Source organism: Nylanderia fulva, unplaced genomic scaffold (assembly GCF_048542155.1).
Source record: "Nylanderia fulva isolate GAGA-0341 unplaced genomic scaffold, ASM4854215v1 Scaffold15, whole genome shotgun sequence".
In the NCBI taxonomy this organism is placed as follows: domain Eukaryota; kingdom Metazoa; phylum Arthropoda; class Insecta; order Hymenoptera; family Formicidae; genus Nylanderia; species Nylanderia fulva.
In genome coordinates this window covers 2,146,548-2,169,236 of record NW_028189730.1, presented here as the reverse complement: position 1 = coordinate 2,169,236, position 22,689 = coordinate 2,146,548, and the positions used below count along the sequence as shown (strand labels likewise).

Sequence of the window (22,689 nt, the reverse complement as noted above, 5' to 3'; positions counted from 1 at the left end):
TGATCGGTTCTTTTTTTTTTCACGCGTCTCGAATATATATTTTATTTCGCTCGGTCATTTTTAAGCGAACCAGTTATTACATAAGCAAGTGATCCGTTTCTTTTTTATTAAAAAAAAAATAATAATTCGAACGCGGAAAGATTGATGCTCGGCGACCAGGAGATATCAATTATTCAGGGTGCGTCTACAGCTGTCAGGGAAATCTGGAAAACTGGGCATTGGCAGGGAATTTTATAAATCTGGAATTGTCAGAGAGAAGTCAGGAAATTTTACAATTTATCTGGATTTTTCATATTATTCTACATTTGTCTCAATAATTTTGATAGAGTAAATAAGTTTGATAGAGACAAAACTAAAAAATTTATCTTTATTGTTGACAAAAATATCTCAGATTTCATCATTCAATATTTAATTCATTTATCATATAGATATATATGCAAATTATATATTTGGAAAAACATACTAAAAAGTCAGGGAAAAAATTAATCTAAAAGTCCAGTCTTGGAAAATCGGCAAAAGTCAGGGAATTTTGTTCATTGAGTCTGCTGAACACCCAGTTATTGCCGCAAAGTGGGATAATAAAAAATAAAAAAAAAATAATCGTGTCCCATATTACGAAGTTGCACTCGCAATCGACAGTTTCTGAAATTTTACAATTTATCTGGATTTTTCATATTATTCTACATTTGTCTTAATAATTTGAAATTTTTTATTGAATAAATATAAACTTTTCCTTGACTTTCAGCACGCTGATTTTCTGTACTGTTAAAAATCGATTCATCTATACAGCGGTTCGTTATATAATTTTCATCGTCGTGTTATTTTATTTCAATGTGTTTGATAGAGACAAAACTAAAAAATTTATCTTTATTGTTGACAAAAAGATCTCAAAGATTTCATCATTCAATATTTAATTCATTTATCATACCTATAGATATATATATGCAAATTATATATTCGGAAAAACATACTAAAAAGTCAGGGAATAAATTAATCTAAAAGTCCAGTCTTGGAAAATCGGCAAAAGTCAGGGAATTTTGTTCATCGAATCTGCCGGACACCCAGTTATTGCCGCAAAGGAGGATGATAAAAAATTAAAAAAAAAAATCGTGTCCCATATTACGAAGTTGCACTCGCAATCGACAGTTTCTATCGCTCTTCTGCAACTCGCCACGGCCGTTAGACAGAATCGCCTTCTCCTCGCTTTATTCCTGCCTCCTCCGCGCGTGCAACGCGCGCGCATGTGTGCGTATTTAGCGCGTAATTTATATAAGAAGAGAGGCACGCTTGGTTCCACCCCAAAGCGCTTCGATCCACTGGCGTCGGGTAGTGTACGCGATTTCGTCGCGTTACATCCTGGAGGAAGGAAAAAAAAAACGGTGACTCGTCGCGCGAGGCTCCGTCGAAGACGAGACTCCGTCGCGTCAGAAGAAAATGGCGGGAAGAGATTAGGTCCGCTCGAGATCCGACATTAGAGCGGCGTCTTCGATCAGGATATAGCACGGCCTAATTAACGCGCGTCTCTCAATTAAAATCGCATACGCCACTGCGTAGCCGAGGCAATTGTTGCGGAGAGGAAAACCCGCAACTTCCAGTGCCGCGTCGAACATCCTAGCGTTCGCATCGCGGGATCCATCATCTTCTCGAAAAGGGAAGACGAGACCGATCGGACTCAGTTTTCGGAGGACGACGAGGGACCGAGAATGACATCGCCGAGGGACACCGTTAACGAATTCCAAGAATGTTCAGCACGGATTCTCGCCGACTGACCCAATGTGCCCGATAGAAGCCAGCCAGCTCTCCTCGTGGCCTCCTAACTTCTTTCGGGCCGAATTTAACATGCGCGAGCACGCGACGACTTCGAGGGTCGCGATCGTGACGGGATTCGCCGATAAGACAATTTCTCCGCTCTGCGTAATATAAATAAATAAATCTCGAGAGGGAGAAAAACGTGAAACGGTGAACGGATACGCGCGAAGAGATACAAACATCGGGAAGGAGGCTAATGCTTCGACGGACGATTCTCTCTCTCTCTCTTCGTTCGCGAGATATTTTCAATACGAGAGTCGTTGGTCTCCAACGGGAAAACACTTTGCTTTACGCGCAATTTTACTACCCGCAGACGCGATTACAGTCGAAGCGGTTCTCGACGCGTGGCCAGACAACTGGTATCTAACTAGAAAACTTGTTCGAGTGACCGTGACGATGTGCTTGTTGCGCTTTCCGTTCTTGGTTTTTTCATTTTTTCTTATAAATATAACGTCAGTCGCGCAAGTATAAAAAAATAAGTTTGAGAAAATCAAAATGAAAAATACCTACAATCTGCAGAGATATAAATAGTCATTTGCGTATCAATATTATTTATATCGGAGAAACTCTAATGAAGTATTAAATAACGATTAATAATCATCAATATATATATATAAAACTGTGAGAAAAACAGAGAATCCCATGTGATAAAGTCTCAATATTTAATATTCGGCTGCGGAATTCTTGGATTTGCGTTTGACAGACGTTTCGAGCGATCGATGTCTCATCGAGGTCTCGAGTGAGCCGTCATCGGATCCGTTGAATATCGCGAGTGAAAGATGTGTGTCGCGTGTGTTCGATACCTCGGTACGAGAGAGTTGTGCAGCGGACATTGACTTGAAACGCTACGTGCGCGTTCATCATGTATGAGGAGGTTATTATTTAGATTGAGCGAACTTGAAGAACGCAAGCGGACTCGAAGCTCAACGGCATCGCTAGCGTAATCATATCGCACGCGATGTTGGAGAAGATGAGGAAGGAAACAAAGTGGGAGAAAATTTCGCGCGTATCCGGCGAAGATGGTTAAAATATGAACGAAAATAGAATATCTTCAATCGTCCTTATACGACCTCACGAGCCTCCTCGAGGATTATAATCGATAGAAATCGAAATTACGCGAATCACGCGATTGCGTGCCACGTTTTATTTCGTATATATATATACGGAGATAAGCGTACGCTAGAGGTAAGATTAATATATATTACGAAAGTCTGGAGAAGATGAGGAATTTCTGACCCCCGAAGAGGAAAACGCATTTTATCGTAGCCGATAATTGTACATACGATCGGGGAGTGCTAATAAACAGCTAGGAATCTGTTACGACTCGAAGAGTGTTGAACTTTGCTCGGCAAACAAGGATATATACATTTCGCAATTTTTTCGCGAGGAGAGAAATCTCTTAGGGTGTCTAGCAGTCAGGGAAAACTGGACAGGGAATTTTATAAATCTGGAATTTTCTCAGGAAATTTTACTATTTATCTGAATTTTTTCATATTATTCTATATTTGTTTCAAGATTTTGAAATTTTTCATTAAATAAATATCAACTTTGAAAAATATAAAAAAATTTGATATTATATAAATAAAAAAGGCGATTATTTAAATAGTTTACAGTGATATCTTTGTTTCGATTATCGTACATAACGCAGATTGTAAATTGATTTAAATTTTTATTTTAACTTTCGAATAACATAATAATACCAAAATAATATTAAAAAATCAGGAAAAAAATTCCAATTTCTTGGAAAATGTAAGAAAATCGGGGAATTTTTTTCATCGAGTCTGCTGGACATCCTGCCATATACATTTCGCAATTTTTCCGCGAGGAGAGAAATCTCTTAGGGTGTCTAGCAGTCAGGGAAATCTGGAAAACTGAACATTGGCAGGGAATTTTATAAATCTGGAATTTTCTCAGGAAATTTTACTATTTATCTGGATTTTTTCATATTATTCTACATTTGTCTCAACATTTTGAAATTTTTCATTAAATAAATATCAACTTTTCCTTGACTCTCATCACGCTAATTTTCTGTGTTAAAAATCGATTCATCTACAGCGTGTTCGTTAATTTATATTTTCATCGTCGTGTTATTTTATTTTAATGTGTTCGATAGAGATAAACCTAAAAAATTTGATACAATATAAATAAAAAAGGCGATTATTTAAATAATTTACAGTAATGTTTGTTTTAAATTTTTATTTTAACTTTCGAATAACACAATAATACCAAAATAATATTAAAAAGTGAGGAAAAAATCTGCTGGACACCCTGCCATACATCTACATTTCGCAATTTTTCCGCTAGAAGAGAAATCTCTCCTCGGCACGTGGCAGATATCCGCGTCCTCGGCACATGAAGATCGTCATTCGACGATTCTCTCGCCAGCGATGGCCAACGCGGACTCGCCGACGAAGCATCAACAACAACATCGCCGTTGGTCCTCGGGTCGATCGTCGACCCCGAGGAGTCACTTTTCGCGGCACTCTTCGGAAGCTTTCTACGCGAGCGCGGAACCGTTATCCGGACGCGCGTTGCATAATGGGAATGCCGGCCCAGACCCAGATTCGCCGTATTCCGCTCCGGATTCCTGCGGCGCGCCACCGGAAGCGAGAAGCCTCCGGCACCAGTACCGGACTTCCGGTCGCCAGGACGCGGGCGATCGCGAGCTCTTCTACACGCTACCACGCACCCTAACCATCTCCAGGAAGGAGATCCTGCGCCGCAGGAGCGTCAAGGACGAAGCACCCGAGACGCATCATCCTCGTCCAGCGGAGAAGGATCAGATCAGGAGACCAACAACTCTGCCGTCGATCGGTAAACGAGCTCGTCTGCAGGAAGCGGACACCGTCGAGCGCGCTTCCTCGATCCTGAAGAGAGTCTCCCGTCAGGATATCCTGCGTCGTCGCGCGAGCATAGAGAGTCCACAGCCGAAGGATGTCGCGAGGACATCCTCGGCTCGCTCGGCTAAGGAGGATCGGGATCTCGCGCGGCCGTCAACCTTGCCGAAGAGCCAGTATCTTTCTTCAAGGACGCTTCGAGGATTAGAGGAATACGTCTCTTCCAGGAGGTCGGAGACCGCCGGAAGAGAAGCGCCGATCTACGGAAGGATTCGACGACGGAAGATGTCGCTGCCGACCGGCTCGACGACGACCTTGCGCGACTCCGCGGTTTCTTCTTCCTCGGCGAGCACCTTGACGAGGTTCTCCAGGACGAGGACCAGTGGAGAACGCGCGGAGACCACGACGAAGGTCGTCAGACACCTTCGGGATCCTGTTCCTGATCCACCTGATCGGTCCAGATACGCGGTTGACGTCGGCGGGGACGATATTTACGCCAAGGTCGCGCGCAAGGTCACGCGACAGGCGTCTTCTCAATCTCGAGAAGAGAAGCAGCCGGAGCCGTCGATCGACAGGACCATGTCCAGGCGGAGGATAATCGGCAACGCGAGTCAAATGGACTCCCTGGAACGGAGGATGCATCAGGATCGGGATCAGGACGTCGTCAGGATCAAACACGAAGCCATTCTGGTCTCCAAGGCCGAGATGGAGCGACTGCGGAATTTTAAACCGGGGAAGAACGACCTTGAAAAGCCTGCCTGTCAAGTGGATTCTGCTGATTGGTCCAGCAAAAGGGATGCGAAAACGGATTCTTGGTCCTCTCGCGAAAAGTGTCTTCGAAGAGACTCCACCTGGACGAGAGACAGCGAGAGACAGGCAAAGTGCAGACCCAAGTCTCAGAGTGGACTGCTGACCAAAGGACAGTTGGAGAACGCGAAATGCACGACGAGACCGACGACCTTGCCGAGTTACGTGAAGCTCGGACGGAAGACGTCGCAGACGGGAGCCAACTCGGACGAGCAGAAGCGAGCTTCGAACAGCGCAACGTTGACGAAGCAGAGCAAGGAGAGGTCGAATTACGTGAAGAAGACGGCGACCCGCATCCCGATTCACGTCAGGGCGTTCAGCGACGCTAATAGCGCCCGGTCCAACTCTCCGGAAACGTCGTCGTCCATCTTTGGATTCTGCACCGGAAAGAGGAAGGTGCAGGCGTCTCCTATGACGCGTAGCTTCCCGTCGTGGAACTTGAAAACGGTTCGACCTTATCCACGGAATATGAAAATATTCGGCGAAGTTTTGTCTCTGTTCATCTATTTTTTATCTCTAACAAGGGTGTATCTAAATAAGTGCGAAGAATTCTAGGAGACGATTCTTATATAATAAATATGTGTATTCAGACAAAGTAAAAAGGTGAAATTTGGGGTATATTTTCTACTAATTAAAAGGATATTTATTAATATTTGAGAAAAAAATTAAAACTTAAGAAAAGTGTAAATCGTGAGGGAGGGATATAAAGAATCCCTCTTAATTTTCGACAAGAAACTATCTCCTAAAACTTTATTTAGATATACTCTGTATAAGTAATTTACTTATATAAATGTAAAGAAAATTGTGTTACATGTAAGTAATTAGCAGCAAGCTAATTTTTTTAAGAATGACACATTTTGAAAAGCTTAAATATACTGATATTTAAAAATAATAAAAGAGAATGAAGATTAAATATTAGAATAATGAGTATCAATTTTATAATCACAATCTTGAAAGAAAAATAAACTTGGCAAAGGTATAAATCTTATTGAAATATTAAAAAATATATTGAGCATCTGTGTCACAAACAGTGTTATGCTTAGATGATTTTAAAATTAGCTAGATAAAGATGAGATAAAAATATATAAATTTTCTAGATAATTTTTAAAGCTGCTTACGTAAGCACAGTTATAAAAAAATATAAATTATAAAAGAGATATAAAGATATATACGTATTCATATTTTTATTTATAAATTTTTATCACTTACTGCTTAAGTTCTCTTATTTAAGTATTTTTATGCGCTATGATTCTGAACCAAATTATCTGAAAATTATTCTAGATAATTTAGTAAAGATAATACTTTTTTTAATACATATTTTTAAAGATAAGATGACGCCAAAGTTTCATTTAGATGATCATCTATATAATTTTATTTAGATAATAACAAAGACTGGTCACAAAACCGCTCATTTGAATACAATAATGTTATTTGCAGGGTGAATTGGTGTGGTTCGACCCTGGCGTCGGCCATGTACTACCTGGCGAGGTTCTGGAATATCACAGAGCCGCTAATGTGCTTTCAGTCCAAGCCGTGATCGCCGGCAAGGTAAGATAGCTTGGAAATAGAAAGCGCTTAATGACCGTCCATAGACTAACTGTGTATTATGAACAGTCGAGTTGAATGAAAGCTAAGTCAATAGCTGGAGGGAAAGATAAATTCGACATACATTTTCTGCAAACAAATAAACCCTTTTATATACATAAACATTTATTTAAAGAAACATTGAGAGCTACACTTGCTTAGTTATTTATATATATATATATATATATATATTAAAATTTAATTAATATCGTAACATCATAAGCTGTGTCCTAGAATGTTAAAGAAGCCGCTTCAAGTTCACGTTATAATCAAGCGATCCAGGTCTAAAAATAAATAGCAGGAAGAGAGCAAGCATTCGAGTAATTCGATTCTTGACTTTCTAGCGTGGCCTTATACATTTGAATGTTTCATTAGACGAGACCGACTCTCACATCACGCCCGCTTCAATCTGGTTTCCGCACCTTTTTTATCTTTTTATCCTTTGCTCTCGCGCGCGTACGAATCTCAAGTTCGCGTTCCCTTAAAAATTCAATGCGACACTAGTGGTGGTCGCGTGAACTATCATAAATGGCCGTCGCGAATATACATCTAATATTATCTTATTATTATTTGAAAAATTAATTAATAATGTTCCAGTGATCACATGAGATTCTGATGTCGAGACACTTATTTGTAGACATATGTGTAAGGAATATATAATCTATTCTTTCTTGATTTTTTATTTACACCGCACATAATAATCCTACTGGAATTTATAACATTCTGACTTTCGATCATATTCCTTAATGAAGGCGTAGCTTTTGTATAATCACAGAGTGTGTCTAGCCGCAATGATATCTTTTTCATTTAAAAAAATGTATTTTTATATTCGCGGTGGCCATATTTGTTTTGCTTCAGTAGCGCCTCTCTTAGCGCGGTGGACGTTTTTTTCATCAATACACGAGTCATCGATCTTCTTCCTCTCTCCGTTCATTGTGTGGGTGTCGCTTCAGAATTCAAAATTTACGCCTCGTTGACGTAGTTTCCATTAACAAGTGGCAGCGCCGCGTCATTATGCAACCGACACCCATAACACCAGGCTATTTAACTCCATTGCTAGCCCGCCTGCTTTGTGTTTCCCTGCTTTGTCGTGCACTAGTTAGCGCTGCACTTCGCCGGTGTCCTATTATAAGAGACACACTGGCGTAAGGCACATCAGTTGTCTTGAACACGTGGAAAAAACGTAGGTCTAAATTAAAGTAATTTAGTAATTTAAAATGGCTAAATGGTCTAATTTAATTCAAATGGCTCGAGACACGTCAAGTTGCTTTAAATATTTCATGATTTTGTTATTTCAATTTGAAATAGTATTCTAAGAAATTCGATTTTTTTTAATTGAATTGCTTGCAATTTGTCAAAAGAAAAATTCAAAGGTGTATAGATTTATCGTTATATAAATTAATAAATGTGTGTTTGATGAAATAACTTTAATTCTGCAATAGATAGAAATTGTTTTTCAAAGTGAATTTTCTAAATAAAAAAGATAACAACTATGTTAAACTTGTATTATTTTAAGAACAATAGTATCCAATATCTTTTGCAACAATAAAAAAGATTTTGTCAAAATTCAATCAGAAAAAATATCTGGTTTTCATTATTTTAATAATTAATAATTGCTCATTATAATTAAAAAATTTTTTTATACCCACACGTGATGCTTCTAACTTATCACATTGTATACATTTTTATCAGAGCGGCCCTGAGAGATTACATTATCGAAATAAAACTTTATAATATTAGTATTAAATATTTTTTCATATTTTTTTAAATCTGACGAAATTTGGTTTATCTACCACGCGATGTCGCCGGCGCCAATGCAATTGCAGTTGCAAACATAGACGGGCCGGTGGTATCCGGTTAAGTCTCACGTGAGTGGCTCTCTCGCGTCTTATGTGAATTCGCACGAATCCTCCTTTTTTGTCGGACATTCTCCTTTACAAGCCACGCCGAGAAAATGCGGCAAGAAATGCCTATCGCAAAATTCATTTCAACTGGAAAGCAGCTATATACGCTTTTCAAAGCGTTTTCCCGCGTCCTATCCTTGCGCGCTCTATACTGTTATAGAAATTCCGAATGGAAAGTGTCGTCGTCGGGTAATCGTTGGTTTGCCAGAGAATTGTCGTCGAATTTACGCAAATGCATATTATCAGACTGAATCCTCGTGCGGAGAAAAGGCGAGTAATCGCGTACAATTTTATGTTTAAGCCGCAAATCTTCACTCTCACCAATCTGAGCGGAGTGAAGCCCAGGCAGGACTTGGGTCAAAATGGCGTGGAAGATATGATTCAATTGTCGTGAGTCTCGATATTACATTACATTAATTAGTATAATCGTGACATTGCTAAGTTTCAATTAATTTCAGGGATTTGAACGAGGCGTCGTTACTATGGAATTTGAAGATCCGATACGACAAGGAATTAATTTACGTACGTTGTACATCCTTCGATTTATTTATTATTGCTTGATTATAATTAACTGACAGCTAATTATTTTTAATTAATTTTTTTAGACATATACAGGAAGTATTCTTGTGGCGGTGAATCCGTACAAAATGTTTGATATCTACGGATTGGATCAGGTGAAGCTTTACGAAGGACGGATTCTCGGAACACTTCCGCCGTTAGTAGATTAATCCTTTCATATATTTTTCATTTGTTCATAATAAAACGCAATCTCGGAAAATATTTAAATAAATCAAGATTATTCGGAGCCACAAATAATTTTTTTCCTAATAAATAGCTTACTATATTATTTTATATGTGTCACATCTATGTTGCATTTTATATAAATGTGATGAAAATTTAATCGCGTCTTGTCATGATGAATTCATATTAAAAACAGACCTTATTCGGCCATTTCTTTCGCAGACATTTATTCGCAGTGGGTTCCTCCGCGTACAGTCAAGTAACTGCAGCCAATAACTCGAGTGCCAATCAAGTGGTCGTCATTTCCGGCGAATCTGGCTCGGGAAAGACGGAGTCTACCAAATTAGTGATGCAATATCTCGCGGCTGTCAATCGCGCGCCGAACAATCTTGTCACTGAGCAGATCCTGGAGGCGACGCCGCTCCTAGAGAGCTTCGGAAATGCCAAGACGCCGCGAAACGACAATAGCAGTCGATTTGGAAAGTACTTGGAGGTTCATTTCAGAGAGTAAGTGTAACAATATTAGAAATCAAAACTTTCATTCATATCCTAATGTATGTCATTATACAAATCTCGAACAATTTTTTCTACTTCCATTTCCAGCGGCGCGATCATAGGCGGTAGGATAACGCAATATCTTCTAGAAAAGAGTAGGATAGTAACTCAGGCTTCGGAGGAGAGGAACTACCACGTGTTTTATGAACTCCTAGCTGGACTCGATCAGCAACTCAGGGATAAATACGGTCTGCTTACGCCCGACAAATATTTTTATTTAAATCAGGTACGTAAAAGAAGAGCCTAGTACTTGGGAAAGAGAAAGGAAACGAATGACATGATTTGTTTCTTTAGGGTGGAAACTGCGAGATCGATGGCAAGAGCGACGTTCAAGATTTCAAGGCACTTCTGTCAGCGATGCAGGTCCTGGGCTTCACGTCCGAGGAGCAGGATACGATTTTCAAGATTTTAGCCAGCGTGTTGCATCTGGGGAACGTTTACTTTCACCGGAAGCAGATGAGGCACGGTCAGGAAGGAGTGGAGGTTGGTTCTGACGCTGAGATACGTTGGGCGGCGCACCTTCTTCAAGTAAATTCCGATGGCATCATCCGAGCACTCACTACGAAGACGACAGTAAGTTTTCATCTTTCTTCGAATCTTCCCAGCAAACATAGTATATAAATGTTATATACTTAAGCATGTTACATGTAGCGTATATGTTAGTTGTAATTTCCCACTCATAGATGTAACATTTTTAATATTACATATATTACATTGTAGTTATATTGTCATTATATCCCAAGATAGCACTGACTTATCAATACATCAATGTGCTATTTGGTATATAATTACAATATTACTAGAATATCAAAATATAATCAAACATATGGAAAAAATGAGAAAAAAATTATATAAGAGATGTTAATATTGAGAAAAAAAAATAAAAATTATAATTTTGTCATACGAATTTTTGGAAGTATAAACGTGTCCATTTTTATTTTTACAGGAAGCGAGGAACGAAAGAGTCTTCACGGCTTTAAATATCGACCAAGCCCTCGACGCCAGGGACGCTTTCGCGAAAGCTCTATATAGTTCACTCTTCTCTTGGCTAGTCGCACGTGTCAATCATATCGTTTACAAGGGCACGAAGCAAACAGCCGCCATTTCGATCCTCGATATCTTCGGCTTCGAGACCTTCACGGAAAACAGCTTCGAACAGCTGTGCATCAATTACGCGAACGAGAATCTGCAGTTTTATTTTAACAAGCACATCTTCAAGCTCGAGCAACAGGAGTACGCGAAGGAGAAAATTGATTGGACCACCATCAATTACACAGTGAGATTGATTTTAGCACAATGTGACGATTATGTATGCGATTCAGTTTAAAACCTCTTCGGAATTTGAGATCGTTTCTCGCGTTATTTCAGGACAACTTGCCGGTCATTCATTTGATTGCGAAAAAACCGGTGGGCATTCTTCATCTACTGGACGACGAGAGCAACTTCCCGAAAGCGACGGATCTCTCTTTCTTGGAGAAGTGCCACTACAATCATGCGCTGAGCGAGCTGTATTCGAGGCCGAGAATGAGCTCGGCCGAGTTCGCGATCAGACATTACGCTGGACAGGTTTGGTACAACGTGGACGGTTTTCTGGATAAGAATAGAGACACCTTGAGGCCGGACGTGGTCGAGTTGCTGATCAGCAGCAAGATTTCGGTAAGTCTTCCTCTCTCGTTGACAAAATGTTCAAGTCTTTCGACAACGATACATTATCGCGATCTTCGCAGATGGTCAGCAAGATGTTTCAACATGTCAGAACCACCCACGAAGCTAACAAGACGGTGAATAAACCGAATGGCAGATTTGTCACCATGAAGCCGAGAACTCCGACAGTCTCGGCTCGATTTCATGATAGTCTGCAGCAGCTGTTGGAATCGATGTCTCAGTAAGTATGAGCCGAAGCACTTCCAAATTATTATTTCAATACCAGTGCGATATTACAGACTAGCAGAAGCTAGGACAGTCACTACCCAGCAAACACAGTATATAAATGTTATATACTCAAGCATGTTACATGTAATGTATATGTTAGTTGTAATTTCTCACTCATAGATGTAACATTTTTAATATTACATATATTACATTGTAATTATATTGTCATTATATCCCAAGATAGCACTGACTTATCAATACATCAATGTGCTATTTGGTATATAATTACAATATAACTACAATATAATATATGTTATATTAAAATGTTACATCTATGAGTGGGAAATTACAACTAATATGGATGTTACATGTAACGTACACGTTATATTACCTGTTATATTATGTTTTATTATAGCAATGTAACAATTATATATCGGTGTTTGCTGGGTACAATTTTTATTTTACTTCATTGCAGATGCAATCCGTGGTTTGTCCGTTGCATTAAGCCGAACACCGAGAAAGCGCCCATGAAATTCGACATGCCCTGCGTGCTCGAGCAACTGAGATACACCGGAATGCTGGAAACCATCCGCATCAGGAAGACCGGCTATCCGGTTCGCCTCGTGTTCGGACACTTTGTGGATCGATATCGATACCTCGTCTCGACGCACTTGCCTAGAGGAGCACCAAACAAGGAGCTCTGCAGGATAATCTTGGATAGAGCCGCGCCGAAAGAGGCGCAGTCGCAATATCAGCTCGGACTTACAAGGGTATTTCTGCGCGAATCGTTGGAGAGAGCGTTGGAGTACAATCGAGCCTTGATTCTGGAGAGAGCAGCTATTACAGTGCAGAGGTATGTGTATCTGTAAAAAAGAAAGAATCTACGATTTTTTTTTAATATTTTCTGCGATTTTTCTCTCGCAAAGAGAATTAAATTATTATAATAATCAGAAGAAACGTCACCTTAAGTGTTTTATGTAGAAACCAATTCCTCCGTATTTTCAGTTCGCTTAATTTTGCTTAATTATTTTTTTACATGTAGTGAGATTAAATGTGCGAATCTCTTTTTCCTCTAGTAGATAAACAGTTCGTTGGAACGGTTTCTGTTACAGATATACGAGAGGCTTCTTGGCACGCAGAAGATTCCTCAACATTTCGCGTAGCACGGTGCTGATACAAGCGGTGTATCGCGGTTACCGCGAACGTAAGCAATTCCACGCAATGAAGAAGGGCGCGCTGATGGCGCAGAAGCTCTACCGAGGTAAGAAACAACGTGAGAGATTCACGGTATTAAAAGACGAAATGGCGAAAAGAGCGGAGATCGAGAGAGCCAGTAAGGAGCGAGCGAAGGCGAAGCAGCAGCGGGATGAGCAGGAGAGAACCTCGCGAGCTGTCGCCGGCGTAAATCACTTGGAGATTCCCGCAGAACTAGCCTTCATTTATAGCAAACTTGACGGTACGTTTCTATCAAATTTTATATATTTTTTAATTTTTTTTTTTAATAATGTAAACTTGTTTAACATTTTTCAATTTTTCATAGATTGGCAACCTACACATACCGAGCGAAATCTTCTCAAGGTCGTTGGCCAAGTCATTCCGATGAATTACACTTACAATCTGCCGCCCGACATCGATCAGTACCAGTTCTCAAAGTTCACCAACATCTATTTCAAGAGCCACATCTTCGGGATGAAACGCGAACCGATCAAGACTCCGTTCCTGGCAAAGGCACGCGATCAGGATTACACGGATTCTCTGATGATGTTTAAGATGATTCTGCGCTTTATGAACGAGAATAATCTTAGCGGGAAACGGGAGCAAGCGTTGGGCGACTACATCGTTAACAAGGGTATCGTGAACGAGAAGCTGAGGGATGAAATATTGTGTCAGCTGGCGAATCAAACATGGAAGAATGAAAACGACGCCAACAAGGAGAGAGGATGGCTGCTGCTGTCCAACTGTCTATCGGCGTTCCAGCCCAGCGGCACTCTCTTCAAGTATCTCCTGAAGTAAGTGTTTCCCATTCGATGAGTCATTACACGCACCAGTTTGTCCCTAATCAAAAATTCTTCAATCAGATACGTCTCCGATTACGCCTACGACGGCTACAAGGCTTACTGCCAACGCAAGCTGTTGCAAGGTGAGAGAACGGCGTATCGTGTGTTGAATAACAATCAGCAAACGGTGCATCAGGTACCCAGAAATTATCCGCCGTGCGTCCTGGAATGGCGAGCCAACCGAAATCGCGTAAATATGGCGCTCAGTGTCGGCTTTTACGACGGTAAGTCACTTTCAAATTTTTGAAACACGATATACAGGATGTCTGACATAAAGTGTCACACCGAAAATATACAAGTGGATCTCGTTATTTGGAGACAATTTTTCCTCGGCAAAAATGTCGAGGGAGCCTTAAATTAAAATTTTGTTAAAGTAAACTCTACTTGAAATTAATTGAAGAATGTGGTTTTATTAATATTTTTCTGAGGAAAAATGGTCTCCAAATAACAGGATCTACTTGTATATTTTCGATGTGACACTTCTTTATGTCCGACACCCTGTATAATAAACTGAACTGAAGTGACTCAATGACTTGTCGTTGTACAGGCGAGACAACTACGTGCGCGATGGATTCCTGGACGACGTGCGAAGAGTTGGCCAATCTCGCAGTTCGGAACCACGGAGTGGAGAACTTCGGCTGGACTATCACGCTCTGGAATCAGCTGGATGGTCCGGATGCCATCGTAACGGAGACCAACGGTTGCGATTACGTTCTCGATCTAATCTCGGAGATGGAACTGGCGCCGGCTTTCCCAGCCGCGAAACACATGTTCTTGGAGCAACGCAAGAACAGCTTACCGCCAATAAAAAAGCGAGAAGTACGTAAATTTTAGTATTTGTTTTCCAAGTATTCAAGGGGATGCTGACCATGACTGTTTTACCGACTTTGAGTTCAAGGGCTTTTCTTTTTATTGGCTATACAAATTCAAAAATCCTTCTCTACAATTAAAGTACTGATAATAATGAACGGAGGACGCTGTAATTTTGTATAAAAAAATAATAAAAATTATAGTTTTTTTATCAGCTTCTTGCATCAGTTTATAACAGTATTTATTTAATACAAAAGTTCTGCAGTTTATTTGCGCACAAAATATGGTATTCCCAATAGAGATGACATGAAAGAATACGAATGAGATTAAAAGTCTGTATCAAAAGATTCGTACTTGAATTAATTATGTATGTATATTTGCATAAAACAGCAAAAATTAGTTGCCGGACAGCGCTCCTCGTTTATTATCAATACTCATTGTGGAAAATTTTTTAATCTATATATTAAATAAAAAGTGAACTAACTTAAAGTCGGTAAAGCAAAACAACGGTAGCATCCCCTTAATAATTCTTATATAAATTAATAAATAATTTGCAACGGAGCTGAAATAATTAGAGAAAAGTAATTGTCATTTATTAATTTATAATAAAATGTCTTTTTTTCTAGCACGCTCAAGTCATTCGAGAGTTGGAGCGAGAGATGGAAATTCCTATCCTAAAAACGTTCCAACCTCTGGAAAGGAAATCAGCGCCGAAAGTAGTTGACAAACCTGTCGAGCCAGAAATTCAGATACCTAGACGACCAGTTGTTCCTCCGCCACAACCGCCTGTTGTCAAACCCCCCGTATGTATTAATTAATTTCCTATTTTTTTTCAAACAAAAAAGTTTAGCAGACATTCGGCGAATAAAATAAAATTTCAGTGAACGCGTTATAATTTTGTCAAAACAGAAACTGTTTCAAATATCTCGAGAACATAAAATTCATATATAATCACAAATATAATTATATATAATTATGTATAAAATATGATCCTATATGTTTTTCTTTTTATAAGATGATACCTCTGTCCACATGCACAGAAAAAGTAAGAAGAAAAATAATTTAAAAATAATTAGAATAATATATTTATTTTTTGTTAATGAAAAGTGAAATTTGAAGAAAGAACTCTCATATATAATCATCTATAAATATCTAATGAAGCAAAATTATGTTTCAATCAAGTAATTGATTTAATCTTGAGCCAATTAATAATGTAGGTATATCATTCGCGATATTTGTTAATTCCATCTGTGTATAATGAATGATGTAATTATCGAAAGTGTTAAAAAACGTAATATACGCAGATGCGAAAGCAGTCGCACGAGGCCATTTTGGAGACCACGACAGAAACCGGATTGTCGAGGAAATCCGCCTTGAACGATCGCTACTTCGATAAGGAGAAGCAACGTAGCCGAAGTTTAGACAATTTGCTTCAATCGGAGGTCGTCGTGTCGCCGGTAAAACTCGCCAATCTCGGGCTCTCCTCGTCCAAATTGAACGAGCGATATCACAGTCTGGAGAGGATCGGCGAGACTCCGGCGGTCAGCAACGTCGAATACATGACTCGTGGCGAGGTCGCGCAAGAGAGAAAGTACAGTAGAGCAACGAGGACGACAGAGCCGAATATCGAGGAGGAAGATCTGACGATCGATTTCGAGTACCCGGACATCCAATCGGTCAGTCAAACCGGAAGATCGGAGGACGACAAGAGTTACATAAGATCGCAGACGAGGTTCATCAAATCGCAATATCCCGGTAAGTGTAGACAGAAAAAAAAATGATCAGGAACTTCCAACAGGGGCTTCCGAAGATTTTCTAACAAATCCGCACGCATTATATTAACGACCTCTAGCTCTGGTTATTTAATTCGCTCTTGCGTAAGCTGGAGAATTTTTTTTCTACCGCGGAGAAAGTCGCGCCACTTACGCAACCTCGGATTTTTCCGTATCGACCTCACGCGGATCGATCACTTCTCTCGCTTTCAGGCAAACGCGCGTTACCGGGGAGCCAGTCTAGTCGCGCTTACATCGAGAAGAGCGAATACGGAGTGAAGTCCTCCGCCATGTCCGACACCAGCGAGGCGCCTTCCTTGGCTTCGCACGTGCGTCGTGTTCGCGTACCCAGCCAGGCTTCCGACGTGGACCAGTTCCTGGACGAGCTCTTCATGCCGGTGCTGGATGGTAATCTCGACGAATTGTCGGACGCCCGCAGTTTGGCCGCATCCATAAAAGGTTCGCGGGACTGCAGATCACCCGAAGTCGTCGAGAATCAAATCAAACTCGCCACCGTCGAGGACTTCGTCGAGGGAATGCTGGCAGGAAATGACGTCGAGATCAGTGCGAGTGAACTGTCAACGAGGATCAAAGGTGGTGGCAACATGGATATCCCTAATCAGAATACGGCCTTCAACTTCAGCCCTATTGCGCAGAGCATGATGTCGCCGCCGATGATGATGCCCGTGTTCGGTCCCACTCAGCAGGTTTCGTCCAGCCAAAGCAACAACATGGGCATGGGCCCGGGTTTCATGCCCATTCCGATCTACAGCATGCAGGGACTCAGCTTACCGCAGTATCCGAACTCGCCGCCCGGCCAGAGCGGTGACATGATGACTTACCAGCAGAATCTTCAACGAGCCTTCCTCCAGAGCGCGATGGCGCAGAATATTCAGATACAGCAGCAGCTCCTGGCGCAGAATCAAGCTCTACAACAGCTGTTGGTCCAGAGCCCGCAGAACTCGACGCAGCAACCGGTAAGAGATTAACAAGAGAAGCGAGAAATTTGTGTACAAAGTCTAATATCGGAAATTTACGCGATTCACCGGTAACGGATCGATCTTTTTATTGTGATTCAAGAAGATTAAATGAACTCGTCGATTTAGAAATCAGATGAACCTTTACATATTTTTCGACGTCTTTTATATATTGTTTTCGAGTCTGAAATAAATATATAAGTATTATTTGAATAATGTATGAATTATGTTCAACTCGTTGAATCACAATGATTAGATCACAGGCGGATATTGCATGTCCAGCACGATCACGAATGTTTCGTCGCGGCTATATCACGATCGCAAGTGCAATCATCATTAACTCGATGATCCATCATTGGTAACCGAAACCGGCAATGCCCGCGTCTAATGAAAGCTAACTCTTAACGAAGGTATATCGTCGTTCTGGACGATCCTATGGGTTTCTGAGCCGCGTCACGGCACGGGTGTGTGTTTCCAGAGCACGGTGTTACCCGCTGGCCCCTCAAGCATGAATCTTGTCCCCCCAGCTCCCCCAATCGGTGCCCATACGGGGCCCAATGATTCTATCGGACGCTACTCCAAGGTATCTACTGATTTTAACTAACCTTACCTACCTACGCTGTATCGTGTTTGGCATCCCGAAGACTACCGCAGTATCGCGTATGTACATATATGATCTGGCAGAATCCAAGGTAGTTGTTTCGGAATTTCGTGAACCAACCACCCCAGCAAACACCGATATATAATTGTTACATTGCTGTAATAAAACATAATATAACAGGTAATATAACGTGTACGTTACATGTAACATCCATGTTAGTTGTAATTTCCCACTCATAGATGTAACATTTTTAATATTACATATATTATATTGTAGTTATATTGTAATTATATACCAAATAGTACATTGATGTATTGATAAGTTAGTGCTATCTTGGGATATAATGACAATATAACTACAATGTAATATATGTAATATTAAAAATGTTACATCTATGAGTGGGAAATTACAACTAACATATACGTTACATGTAACATGCTTAAGTATATAACATTTATATATTGTGTTTGCTGGGTAGTTGTTTCGGAATTTCGTGAACCAACCACCCCAGCAAATACCGATATATAATTGTTACATTGCTATAATAAAACATAATATAACAGATAATATAACGTGTACGTTACATGTAACATCCATGTTAGTTGTAATTTCCCACTCATAGATGTAACATTTTTAATATTACATATATTACATTGTAGTTATATTGTAATTATATACCAAATAGCACATTGATGTATTGATAAGTCAGTGCTATCTTGGGATATAATGACAATATAACTACAATGTAATATATGTAATATTAAAAATGTTACATCTATGAGTGGGAAATTACAACTAACATACACGTTACATGTAACATGCTTAAATATATAACATTTATATACTGTGTTTGCTGGGACAAATCATACAATGTCTTATTTAGCTAATCACAACGTCACAGCTCTTCCCTAAATTTTAATCTCGAGTCGACCTTCGCATTTTAACGCTGTAAATAATTTTTCAAAATCATCGTCGGTCGAGAGAGATCCTCTAATATTTTTTTCTCAATTAGGTCTCGTTTAGAGAACCCGACGATGTTGAATTATGGTCGACCGAGAAACGGGGTACCTTTGCACAATCTACGCCGACGAGTCAGCGGCAGGAGACGATGACGGTGAAGGCACAAATTCACAGATCCCAGAGTCCACCGAGGAAAAATACCGAAGCTGTCAGAAAAACGAGCGTCGATTACGCGCGAAAGATTAGCGTGGATCGAAAAGCGATAGACAGGAAGGCGTCTTCGACGCAGGCGGAAGCGAAGAGGACCAACTTAAACAAGAATAACGTGCAAAGCAATTTCACTAATGTGCTCAGCGAGCTGAAGAACAGGAAGAGCAGCGTGGACAGCAATTGCAGCAATAACAAAGGCGTTCCGCCGCCTCCACCGATGCCGCCGCCATTGGAATCTCATGATCCTTCCGAGTCCAGACCTTTTCTCGATCCTTACGGAAGGGCTAAGACGGTGCGCATTGGAAAATGGAGGTAAATTTAACAAAGAGGCTCTCTTGAATTAATTCGTCTCTTTTTGTATCTATGGTTAAATCTTAACTCTTCGTTTCTTGCTTAGATGGCCACCGCCCAGCGACTCGAACGAGAACCAAGGACAAGACAGTTTTATAGAATTCAAGATGCGTCAGCAGCAACAACAGCGCAAGATAACGCCACACTATCAGGAATACGATCAAGGTGATGGCGATCACGTGACGGAAGGTGGCGTCGAATGGGAAGAGTTCGAGATCGAAAACATCGTCAGCAACGAGGATCGATCCTCACATCCGTCAGCAAACGCGAAACATGAGAACGGATACAAGGAAGATGGGGAAAAGAAGAAGAAGAAATCAAAGTAATTCAGATTTTGGACATTTTTTTTCTCATTAAGTTTGTACTGCGATCGAGAGAGATGTAAATCGCCAAATTCCTTCCGCAGATCGGCCTTGGAAGTGGGCGCGCAGAGACCATCGCCGGGAAGTATAGGGAAACTGAAGCTCAGCTCGGAGATGAGGCAGAGATTGGAGAAGGTAACAGCGAATCACAGTGTGAGATCTACGAAGACGGCCGAGAAACCCGCTCTACCGCGAGAGGATGGAAAGGTGAAACGATTAGAGGATAATAGAAAACTGTTGCTGGAACAACAACTAGGTAATTGTTTTTTTGCACATTAGTGAAATAGAAAAATATCAAATTAAAAATAAATATTTAGACAATTAAAAAATTAATTTCTTCAAATACAATGTAAAGCATAGCTTAATTCCAATGCATCTTCGAGATGTATCACTTGTCTATTTTTTTAAGGTGGCAGATGGGACGATTATGCTTCCACTGTCGATGACACCCAAAGTGTCACCTCCAAGGGCACAACTGACATGATGACGCAAGCACAGGTGGTAAGAACACAGATTGAGAGGATGGAACGACCTATCCCGCCTCCGCTACCTGTCACTCCGCCGCAAGCTTCGAGTCCAAGAGGCGGAAGTGTCTATAGCAACAGGTATTGACATCGCGAATCCAAGGAATTTTAATAAAATAAATTTTTTTTCTAAAAAAAAAATAAAAAATAGCCTTGCTCAAATAAAAAAAAATTAATTGTTCATTTTTTTAGTCAATCCGGTGTACCTCAACCGCGATCACCGCCAGCGCCGATCGAGCCGAAGACGCGCGACTCCTTCCGCACGTCTCCGGACTCCGAGACCTTCGATCACTTCTCCAAGAGTCAGATGTTCAGCCAGAGCCGCGACATCTTCGCTTCGCAGCAGCATCTGCGCGACAATCACGTCGATTATCGGAACGATTATGACAAGTCTCGCGTGCAGATAGACGTCAAGTCGAAAGATTTTTACGGGAAGGACAGCACCGACCTCGCGAGTTTGACGCGCGATCGTAGCTCGGACTTTGATTCGCGCCGCGATCTCAGCTCGGACATCTTCGACTCGAAATACGCGTTCGACGGCTCGAACGGCAAGCGAGATCACTTCGCGATGACTCGGGACGTGTCTCCGAAGTCCCGCGACAGCTTCGGGATGCCGTCCCCGCGGGACTTTGGCGTCATCCCGAACACGAGGGAGTCGTTCACGGTCGCGCGACAGAGCTTCAACAAGCTCGACCGAGAGATGGACAGGCGGTCGAGCGTCGCGTCGACCCATCGCACCGACAAGATGGAGAGGATCGAGATCGAGGAGTGGCCGGAGTTCCTGAAGCCGGTATTACCGCCCGCGGACAAGCCGGAGATCGAGAAGGTCCAGGAAGTGGTGAACACCAAGCTCTATCCGCAAACCTCCACCGCGCATTTCACGTACAACAGAGTCACGTGGACCTTGAGGGTAAAGAAAGAGGTCTTTGCGCCTAACGAAACGCTCAACAGCCCTCTGGCGTTGCATCTGGTCTTCTGTCAGGTCGCCTACGATGTACTCGCGACCTCGAGCATAAGAATCGCCAAGGAAGATCGGCAGAACATGCTGAAGATGCTGGACAACTACGGCGTCACCCTGGAGAACCTCCAGAGCACGCAGCACAAGATCACGATCAAGAAGAACATCGTGGATATGGCGAAGCAATGGCCGCTGTACTTTGCCAGGATATTTCCAGTTTCGGTAAGCTTATTTTTCTTTCTTTAAATTGTATAATAATTTTTAGAATGTTAAAACTGGAATGTTAAGATTAAAATGTTAAAACTGAAATGTTTAATTTGGAATGTTAAAACTGGAATATTAAAATTGGAATGTTAAAACTGGAATGTTAAAACTGGAATGTTAAAACTGGAATGTTAAAACTGGAATGTTAAAACTGAATGTTAAAACTGGAATGTTAAAACTGGAATGTTAAAACTGGAATGTTAAAATTAGAATGTTAAAATTAGAATGTTAAAATTAGAATGTTAAAACTGGAATGTTAAAATTGGAATGTTAAAAATAGAATGTTAAAATTGGAATGTTAAAACTGGAATGTTAAAACTGGAATGTGAAACCCTTTTTCTGTCACAGATCGGCCCGCAACATCCGGAAACTCAACACGTGGCGATATCGCACCACGGGCTCCGATTGATAAAACGCACATCCAACGGCGATCTGATAATCCTGGAGACGCTGCCGCTGGAGGACATCGTCTCCGTGAATTCCACCAGAGCGGGCGTGTGCGTGTTGCAAATTTCGTCGGGGGTTCGGCTACCTCTTCACACGACTCGCGCCCCCCAGCTGGCGGAAATGATCGGCAGATACATCAGATTGGTAAGTAAAGAAAAATACCGCCTTGTTCTTTTTTTTCACTAAACGCGCGCGCCCGTCCGCGACTAATTACTGATAACGGTGCACTTCAAGTCTTGTAACGAGGCGACCTGTAGAGCGGGCAACGCCTAGTGTAAATTGCGTTT

At 41.1% G+C, this 22,689-nt stretch overlaps 2 protein-coding genes across 6 annotated transcripts in view; both read left to right on the top strand.

Moving 5' to 3' along the window:
- LOC114939062 (Myosin 10A) overlaps positions 1–22,689 on the top strand; it is a 103,750-nt gene that overhangs the window by 66,337 nt on the left and 14,724 nt on the right. For 4 of the 5 annotated variants that reach the window (XM_029313289.2, XM_029313288.2, XM_029313290.2 and 1 more), the window contains 25 exons: positions 6,891–7,001; positions 9,243–9,331; positions 9,400–9,463; positions 9,547–9,656; positions 9,905–10,189; positions 10,286–10,463; positions 10,532–10,810; positions 11,184–11,513; positions 11,606–11,893; positions 11,965–12,122; positions 12,585–12,962; positions 13,222–13,565; positions 13,650–14,118; positions 14,188–14,390; positions 14,714–14,985; positions 15,603–15,779; positions 16,281–16,731; positions 16,962–17,725; positions 18,204–18,308; positions 19,339–19,808; positions 19,894–20,169; positions 20,254–20,465; positions 20,619–20,814; positions 20,926–21,913; positions 22,304–22,546. In XM_029313289.2, coding sequence (XP_029169122.2) covers positions 6,891–7,001; positions 9,243–9,331; positions 9,400–9,463; positions 9,547–9,656; positions 9,905–10,189; positions 10,286–10,463; positions 10,532–10,810; positions 11,184–11,513; positions 11,606–11,893; positions 11,965–12,122; positions 12,585–12,962; positions 13,222–13,565; positions 13,650–14,118; positions 14,188–14,390; positions 14,714–14,985; positions 15,603–15,779; positions 16,281–16,731; positions 16,962–17,725; positions 18,204–18,308; positions 19,339–19,808; positions 19,894–20,169; positions 20,254–20,465; positions 20,619–20,814; positions 20,926–21,913; positions 22,304–22,546 — 7,440 coding nt within the window. The remainder of the gene's footprint in view (positions 1–6,890; positions 7,002–9,242; positions 9,332–9,399; positions 9,464–9,546; positions 9,657–9,904; positions 10,190–10,285; positions 10,464–10,531; positions 10,811–11,183; positions 11,514–11,605; positions 11,894–11,964; positions 12,123–12,584; positions 12,963–13,221; positions 13,566–13,649; positions 14,119–14,187; positions 14,391–14,713; positions 14,986–15,602; positions 15,780–16,280; positions 16,732–16,961; positions 17,726–18,203; positions 18,309–19,338; positions 19,809–19,893; positions 20,170–20,253; positions 20,466–20,618; positions 20,815–20,925; positions 21,914–22,303; positions 22,547–22,689) is intronic. The other variant, XM_029313291.2, reaches the window with a different exon arrangement.
- On the top strand, positions 4,197–6,008 carry LOC146724083 (uncharacterized). Its single transcript, XM_085480584.1, has one exon. The coding sequence runs from the start codon at positions 4,197–4,199 to the stop codon at positions 6,006–6,008; it is 1,812 nt and encodes a 603-aa protein (XP_085336710.1).